The sequence below is a fragment of the Chiloscyllium plagiosum genome, unplaced genomic scaffold (assembly GCF_037043375.1).
Source record: "Chiloscyllium plagiosum isolate Xiang-an unplaced genomic scaffold, Cpla_swu_hap1 HiC_scaffold_2, whole genome shotgun sequence".
Lineage (NCBI taxonomy): Eukaryota > Metazoa > Chordata > Chondrichthyes > Orectolobiformes > Hemiscylliidae > Chiloscyllium > Chiloscyllium plagiosum.
In genome coordinates this window covers 33413107-33422140 of record NW_028270140.1, presented here as the reverse complement: position 1 = coordinate 33422140, position 9034 = coordinate 33413107, and the positions used below count along the sequence as shown (strand labels likewise).

The 9034-nt window shown below is 43.7% G+C and overlaps 1 protein-coding gene across 2 annotated transcripts in view; it reads right to left on the bottom strand.

Moving 5' to 3' along the window:
- Positions 1-293: 293 nt before the first annotated feature.
- cunh9orf85 (chromosome unknown C9orf85 homolog) overlaps positions 294-9034 on the bottom strand; it is a 31539-nt gene continuing 22798 nt past the window's right edge. Inside the window, exons 4-5 of one of the 2 annotated variants that reach the window (XM_043716474.2) lie at positions 1440-1588; positions 294-718 (exon numbers count right to left, since the gene is read on the bottom strand). In XM_043716474.2, coding sequence (XP_043572409.1) covers positions 639-718; positions 1440-1588 — 229 coding nt within the window. In that variant the 3' untranslated portion in view covers positions 294-638. Of the gene's footprint in view, positions 719-810; positions 1589-9034 lie in introns of those variants that run through there. The other variant, XM_043716463.2, reaches the window with a different exon arrangement.

Genomic DNA, 9034 nt, shown 5'->3' with positions numbered 1-9034 from the left:
GCTGGGTGACTATGAGTGGAGTGATTGCGAGTGTGAAATAGGCGAGTGTACATTTCACGGGTGACTGTGTTCACATGAATCAGGTGACAGAGGGAGAGCTAGGCAACTGAAATGGGAGACTGGATGACTGTCGGATTGCCCAAGCTAACCCAATCTATATTTCACAAAGGAAATTATTTTTGATCTTCTGAGAAAAAAAATCTAAATAGACTGCCAATTCTTCACAAAGAAATTCCATAATCATCTGTTGATGATTTCACTGAGCTTTTGTGGGAAGCCACAAACCAACATTAATATGAATACAGCTAATTTAATATGGAAAATAAGCTGCCACATTTCCAGAAAGTCTGATTCCAAACAGGGCTTTAAGTACAAAGCTGAGGCTTGATTTCAATTCAACGTTTAGCTGTGATGAATAATCATTAATCTGAAACATTATCGTGTTTTTCTCTTTCTTGACAAACACTAGCTACCCCTGAGTATTTCCTGTTTTTAGTCAGATTTCTAGCAGGTGCTGAACTTCACAACATCTTCAGAGCTTTAATTCACCATTTCTTTTTGACAAGGAAGCCTGGCTTTGAATTCCTCTCTCTCCCAACAGGATTTCTGCTCATCTCTCCAGTTCGAATGAAAGGCTATCAGGCCATTTCCCTTTTCACAAATCTTCCCTGACCTGTTGAGTGTTTCCAGCATTTCCTGTTTAGATACTCTGGACCAACTAAAGCAGAAGAAGAAAACAGAGACAAAATACAGTGTGATTAAAAAAAGGAAAGATAACAGTATGATTTCTTATAGTTTAACTCACTCAAGTAGAACGTTGGAATCCAATATTTCACTTTATTTGAAAGATGATCCAAATAAAACAATCATTGTTTGGTAGTACAGAATTGGAGTAGTTCAGAAATGTTCATCTTGCAGTCATCAGAAGAGATGCAACAATGGCAAATTTCAAAAGGGAGCAACAATTTATGCTGCATGAGCAAAATATGCGGATTGGTCAAGTTGCTGGCCATAAACTGAAAACTAAGTAAGGTGCCAATGAATTCAATGTACATTCCTTCAAAACTGCAACAGCATAACACATCAAACACAACGTGCATCCATCTACAGTTTGCCCTTACAATCCCAATCTCCAGCATATTAGTTTAATATTTACCAGATTCACATGCCCGAGCACTTGGTTTCATGCTACACAAACAAAAACACAACAGGATACATAAGTCATGTATATTCCTGGAAGATTGTAATTTAAGATTATAATGTTATGATCGAGATCTCTCATGCATCCAGAGTCAACATAGAAATATTGAGCATGCCATGTGCCTCAGTTCCTTTAGTCTTTGATGAGTTGTTTTTATGCAATGCTGCATTCATATGTGGAGTGGGCAGAGGAGTTAAAGAGGATTGAATGAAATTAACGTCGTCTTTTACATCATTACCCGCATCACTATCAAAATCAGAGTCAGCAATACTGTTGTCATCATCATCATCATCACCACCACCCACTTTTCCGCTGTTTAGTCTGCTTCTTGTTCTTAGATTAATTTCAACGTTGCTGTCTTCTCGTTGGTTTTCCTCAGAAGCCAATCTGGAGATTGTGGAGAAAAGAAAATTAGACCCACCTCCTCATCCAAAGCGTAAAAAGAAAATCTACATAGTGCTTTCATATCTTCAGTAGGTTCACAAAGGGTTTCACTACCAACAAACTGTGGTCACTGCTGTAGGAAAACTGGCAGCTAATTGCACATAGCAAGCTCCCATAAATAGCTACCTGATAATCACAAAGTCATTGGAAGTTGGTCAGAGAATAAATATAAGCCAAAACAGCAGGGAGAACAGCCTTGATCTTCTTTAAAGTAGCGACCATTTAAGTCTACTGCAGCGATGGGTGTGGCAAGGCTTGTGTATATAGAACAGTACAGGCCCTTCGGCCCATGATATTGTGCCAACCTTTTATCTTACTCTAAGGTCAAACTAACCGACATACCCTTCATTTTACTATCATCCATGCACCTATCCAAAACCCGCTTATATGTCCCTAATGTATCTGACTCTACTACCACCGCTGGCAGTGATTTCCAGACACCCACCACATACTGTGTAAAGAACATACCTCTGACAGCCCCCCCAAACTAACCTCCAATTACCTTTAAATCATGCCCCCTTGTGATCGCCATTTCTGCCCTGGGAAAAAGTCTCTGACTATTCACTCTATCTGCCTCTGTCATCATCCTGTACACGTCTATCAAGTCACCTCTCATCCTTCTTCGCTCCAATGAGAAAAGCTTGAGCTCCCTCAACCTTTCTTCATAAGACATGACGTCCAGTCCAGGCAGCATCCTGATAAATCTCCTCTGTACCCTCTCAAAGCTTCCACACCCTTCCTATAATGAGGTGACTAGAACTGAACACAATATTCCAATCAGGGCTTTAGAGAATTGCAGCATAACTCACGGCTCTTAAACTCAATCCCCCTGCTAATGAAAGCCAACACACCATACACCTTAACAACCCTATCAACTTGGGTGGCACCTTTGAGGGATCTATGGATGTGGACCCCAAGATCCCCCTGTTCCTCCACACTGCCAAAAATCCTGCCTTTAACCCTGTAATCTGCATACAAGTTTAATCTTCCAAAATGAATCACTTCACATCTTTCCAGATTGAACTCCACCTGCCACTTATCAGCCCATCTCTGCATCCTGTCAATGTCCCACTGCAACCTACAACAACCTCCACACTATTCACAACTCCACCAACCTTCATGTCATCAGCAAACTTACTAACCAATCCTTCCATTTCCACATCCATGTCATTTATAAATATCACAAAGAGCAGAGGACCCAGAACAGATCCCTGTGGAACACCACTGGTTAGCAAGCTCCAGGCTGAATACTTTCCATCTATTACCATCATTTGTCTTCTATGGTCAGCCAATTCTGTATCCAGACAGCCAAACTTCCCTGCATCCCATGCCTCCTTACTTTCTGAATATGGCGATCATGAGGAACCTTATCAAAAGCCTTTCAAAACTCCGTGCACACCATATCCCTTGCTCTATCTTCATCAATATGCTTTGTCACGTCCTCAAAGAATTCAATAAGGTTTGTGAGGCATGACTTGCCCTCCAAAAGCCATGCTTTCTATAATTAAACTATGGTTTTCCAAGTAATCATAAATGCTGTCTCTCAGAATCCACTCCAATAATTTGCCTACCATAGACATAAGACTGACTGTCCTGTAATTCCCAGGGTTATCCCTATTCCCTTTCTTGAAAAAGGGAATAACATTTGCCATCCTCCAATCACCTGGCACTACTCCAGTAGACAGTGAGGATGAAAAAAAAAACCAAACGCACAGCAATCTCTTCCCTCACTTCCTGTAGTAACCTTTGGCATATCCCCTCTGGCCCAGGGGACTTAGCAAACCTTATATTTTTCAAAATTTTCAGCACATCCTCCTTTTTAATATCAACCTGTTTGAGCATATCAGCCTGTTTCACGATGTCCTCATAAAGGTTAATGTCCCTCTCAGTAGTGAATACTTTTTGAAACAAAGTATTAATTTAGAACTTCCCCAACCTCCTTTACTGCAGGCACAAGTTCCCTCCACTTTTTCTGATCAGCCCTACCCTCACTCTGGCTATCCTCTAGTTCCTCACATAAGTGTAGAATGTCTTAGGGTTTTCCTTAATCCTACCCGCTAATGCTTGTTTATGTCCCCTTTTACCTCTCCTAAGTCCATTCTTCAGTTCCTTCTTGGCTACCTTGTAACCCTCTACAGCCCTATCAGTTCCCTGCCTCCTCAACCTTAAGTAAGCTTCCTTCTTCTTCTTGACTAGATGTTCCACATTCCTTGTCACCCAAGGTTCCTTCACCCTACCATCCCTTCTTTGCCTCAGTGGGACAAACCTGTCCAGCACTATTAGCAAGTACTCCCTAAACAACCTTCATTTCTGTCGTGCATTTCCCTGAGAACATCTGTACCCAAATAAATACTTTCCCATACTAGCTGCACCTATCCCTCTCCATGACTATTGGAAAGGTCAGGGTGTTGTGATCACTATCACGGAAATACTCTCCCACGAGAGATCTGACACCTGGCCTGGTTCGTTCCCAAGCACCAATCCAATATGGCCTCCCCACATATAGAGTCAGGAATCCTTCCTGGACACACCTGACAAAAACTGCTCCATTCAAATTATTTGAACTAAGGAGGTTCCAATCAATACGAGGGAAGTTAAAGTCACCGACGACAACAACCCTGTTACTTCTGCACCTTTCCAAAATCTGTGTCCCAATCTGCTCCTCTGCCATTCTGTTCCTATTGGGGGGTTTGTAGAAAACTCCCAGTAAAGTGACTGCTCCTTTCCTGTTTCTGACCTCCACCCACACTGATTCTGAAGACAAACCCTCTACACTACTTCCCTTTCTGCAGCTGTGATACTATCGCTGATCAGCAATGCCACTCCCCCACCTCTTTTACCTCCCTTCCTTTTCCTATTGAAACATCTACACCTTGGAACATCCAACAACCATTCCTGACCCTGTAATGGCCACATCATAGTTCAAAGTACTGAGCCATGCTCAATGCCTCTTATTGCTGATACATCTTGTGTTAAAATAGACACACCTCGATCCATCATACTGACTGCACCTTTGCCCTATCAACTGTCTATCCCTCCTCACAGACTCTCTGCATACTGTATCTGGCTGTTCATTAGCTACTCCATCCTCAGATCTGTAGCTCCGCTTCCCACACGCCTGCCAATCCAGTTTAAACCCTCCCAAAGAGATCTCATAAACCTCCCGCCCAGGATACTGGTGTGCCTGCAGGTCAGATGCAACCCATCCTTCTGGCACAGGTCCCACCTTCCCCAGAAGATATCCCAATGATCCACAAATCTGGAGCCCTCCCTCCTACACCAGCCCTGCAGCCACGTGTTTTACTGCACGAGCTCTCTGCTCCTAGCCTCACTAGCCCATAACACCAGTCGCAATCCTGAAATTACTGCCCTGCTCATCCTGCCTTTTAGAATCCAACATAACTTCCAATATTCTCTTTTCAGGTCCTCATCCCTATTCCTAGCCATGTCATTGGTACCGATGCGGACCATGATTTCTGGCTGCTCTCTCTGCCCCTTAGGAATCCGAGAGACTCAATCCGAGACATCCCTCACCTTGGAACCCAGGAGGCAACATACCATTCGGCAGTCTCGTTTGCAACCACAGAAACTCCTGTCTGTTCCTCTCACCATTGAATTCCCTATCAGAATCGCTCTCCTATTCACCCTCCTCCCTTCTGAACCACAGAGTCAGGCTCAGTGCCAGAGACTGGCTGCTGAGTCTTTCTCCTGGTAGGTCATCCCCCTCAACAGTATCCAAAATGGTATATTTATTATTGAGGGGAACAGCCACAGAGGGTCCCTGCACTGTGTGCCCATTCCCTTTCTCTCTCTTGATCATCACCCAGCTCCCTATAACCTGCAACCTAGGTGTGATGGCCTCTCTATAATTCCTCTCTATCACCCCCTCAGCCTCCTGAATGATCCAACGTTCATCCAGCTTTAGCTCCCTAACGCAGGTAAAACAACATTAGCCACCAATGTGGTACTACGTTCCACTGAACAGATCAGTTCCATTGAATGAGATTGCACAGTTGCTAAGGATGCTTTCCGTTCAGATAAATAGACAATTGAGTTATAGAAGATAGTGTAGAACGTGGCTTCAGTACAAGGATTAGAGTCTGCAAGTGTCAAAACAAAACATTCAGCATTTTTTTTAAACTTAGGTGATTAACAATGCCTGTAGCCTGCAGTTGAAATAGTCCTTATTGGTGGAACCTGCACAATGTGGTTGGGAACTTTCCCTGATAAACCCAAGTAAATTAACTTAGTAAGGAAGTTAAATACGCCCCTAATTGGCAGGAAATTGAATTCTTCAATTTGCAGTAACAAAGGGAGAATTTTAACCGAACTCCCCAGTGGGGATTGTGTAGAATACTGGCTCTACACCAGCCTGATAGTGATTGCCCCAAACCTGATCAGCAAGGCTGGCTTTGTGTGGAGCCGCAGGAGATGGGGCAGATACTAAACGAGTATTTTGCATCAGTATTTAATGTGGAAAAGGACATGGAAGATATAGAATGAAGGGAAATAGATGGTGTCATCTTGAAAAATTCCATATTACAGAGGATGAAGGGCTGGATGTCTTGGAAGGCATAAAATGGATACATCCCCAGGACCTGACCCCAGGGAGATGTACCCTCGAAGTCTGCGGGAAGCTAGGGAAGTGATTGCTGGGCCTCTTACTGAGACATTTGTATCATCGATATTACAGGTGAGGTGCTGGAAGACTGGAGGTTGGCTAACGTGGTGCCACTGTTCAAGAAGGGTGGTAAGGACAAGCCAGAGAACTATATATGCGTGAGCCTAACGTTGGTGGTGCGCATGTTGTTGGAGGGAATCCTGAGGGGCAGGATGTACATGTATTTGGAAAGGCAAGGACTGATTAGGGATAGTCAACATGGCTTTATGCGTGGGAAATCATGCCTCACAAACTTGATTGAGTTTTTTGAAGAAGTAACAAAGAGGATTGATGAGGGCAGTGGTAGATGTGATCTATGTGGACTTCAGTAAGGCATTTGCCAAGGTTCCCCATGAGAGACTGGTGAGCAAGGTCAGATGTCATGGAATACAGGGAAAACTCACAATTTGGATACAGAACTGGCTCAAAGATAGAGGGCAGAGGATGGTGATGGAGGCTTGTTTTTCAGACTGGAGGCCTGTGACCAGTGGACTGCCAGAAGGATTGGTGCTGGGTCCACTACTTTTCATTATTTTTGTTTTAGATTCCCTACAGTATGAAAACAGGCCCTTCGGCCCAAAAATCTACAGCGATTCTCTGAAGAGTAACCCACCCGGACCCATTTTCCCTCTGACTAATGCACCTAACACTGTGGGTAATTTAGCATGGCCAATTCGCCTAACCTGTACATCTTTGGATTGTGGGAGGAAACCGGAGCATGGGGAGAATGCGCAAACTCCACACAGACAATCATTTACATAAATGATTCAACCTTGAAAGGCATAAAAGTGGATACATCCCCAAGACCTGATCAGGTGTACCCTCGAAGTCTGTGGGAAGCTAGGGAAGTGATTGCGGGGCCTCTTACTGAGATAGTTACAGGTGAGGTGCCGGAAGACTGGAAGTTGGCTAACGTGGTGCCACTGTTCAAGAAAGCCGGTAAGGACAAGCAAGGAAACATTTATGTAAATAATTTGGATGTGAGCATAAGAGGTAGTGTTAATAAGTTTGCAGATGACACCAAAATTGGAGTTGTAGTGGACAGCAAAGAAGGTTACCTCAGATTACAATGGGATCTTGACCAGATGGGCCAATGGGCTGAGAAGTGGGCAGATGGAATTTAATTTTGATAAATGTGAGGTACTGCATTTTGGGAAAGCAAATCTTAGCAGGACTTATACACTTAATGGTATGGTCCTAGGGAGTGTTGCTGAATAAAGAGATCTTGGAGTGCAGGTTCATAGCTCCTTCAAAGTGAAGTCACAGGTAGATAGGATAGTGAAGAAGGTGTTTGGTGTGCTTTCCTTTACTGGTCAGAGTATTGAGTACAGGAGTTGGGAGGTCATGTTGTGGCTGTACAGGACATTGGTTAGGCCACTGCTGGAATAGTGCATGCAATTCTGGTCTCCTTCCAAGCGGAAAGATGTTGTGAAACTTGAAAGGGTTCAGAAAAGATTTACAAGGATGTTGCCAGGGCTGGAGGATTTGAGCTAAAGGGAGAGGTTGAATAGGCTGGGGCTGTTTTCCCTGGAGCATCAAAGGCTGAGGGGTGACCTTATAGAGGTTCATAAAATCATGAGGGGTATGGATAGAATAAATAGACAAAGTCATTTCCCTGGGGTGGGGGAGCCCAGAACTAGAGGGCATAGGTTTAGGGTGAGAGGGGAAAGATATAAAAGAGACCTAAGAGGCAACTTTTTCACTCAGAGGGTGGTGCGTGTATGGAATGAGCTGGCAGAGGAAGTGGGGTGGAGGCTAGTACAATTGCAACATTTAAAAGGCATCTTGATGGGTATATGAATAGGAAGGGTTTGGAGGGATATGGGCCAGGTGCTGACAGGAGGGACTAGAATGGGGTTGGGATATCTGGTCGACATGGATGAGTTGGACTGAAGGGTCTGTTTCCATGCTGTACATCTCAATGACTCTATAATGGTGAATACATCAGGGTAATATGTTGCACCGAATTCAGTCACTGGTCTGGCAGGATGGTGAATAGTTAGATGTGTTCACCAAGCCATCTCAATCTGTTGTTGCAGAGAAGATCAGCTACAAGCTTGCACGTGTCATTAAACAGTCAGTCAATCTATAAAGCTGTCTTAAGATGACTTCTGCTCTGTCTCAAAAATGTGGGATAATATTAACACGTGAACTTTGAATGAATGAGACATAGAACACAATTCGGCACCTTATAAACCTCACGGTATCGACAAGAAAATGCCTACATGTTTTGGTATTTGGATGAGACGCTGTTCAATACTTTGGTCCAATGAGTACAGCTGCAGCCTCCTCCATCACTGTTTGAACAAGTTGCTCCTCAGTTTCTTCCTGCGCTTCACTTCCACAGTTCATGCAATGGTAGGGACTGGACAAGTGAGCAGATTCATCTCTCTGCTCCTGGGCCCACTGACCACCTATAGGTTCAACTTGGACTTAATCCTTGGCAAACGGGTAAGAAGGAAAGAAAGGGCCTTCACTCTGGCTATATCTGTGTGCCCCTTGAGGGACAGTCTGCAGTCTGGGTCCTTCTACAAGTGGAACTGGATTGTGCAGTCAATATTAGCAGTGACAGCTAATTGACTTGAAATGGTTAACTCACTCAAAACCCATTCATTTAAAAAAAAAAGTTAAAATCAGTTCCATTAAATCTGCTTCTCTCTCCAATGATGTCGCCAGACTTGGGAAGCATTCCAGGCATTTCCTGTTTTTATTACAGATAATAATTATTT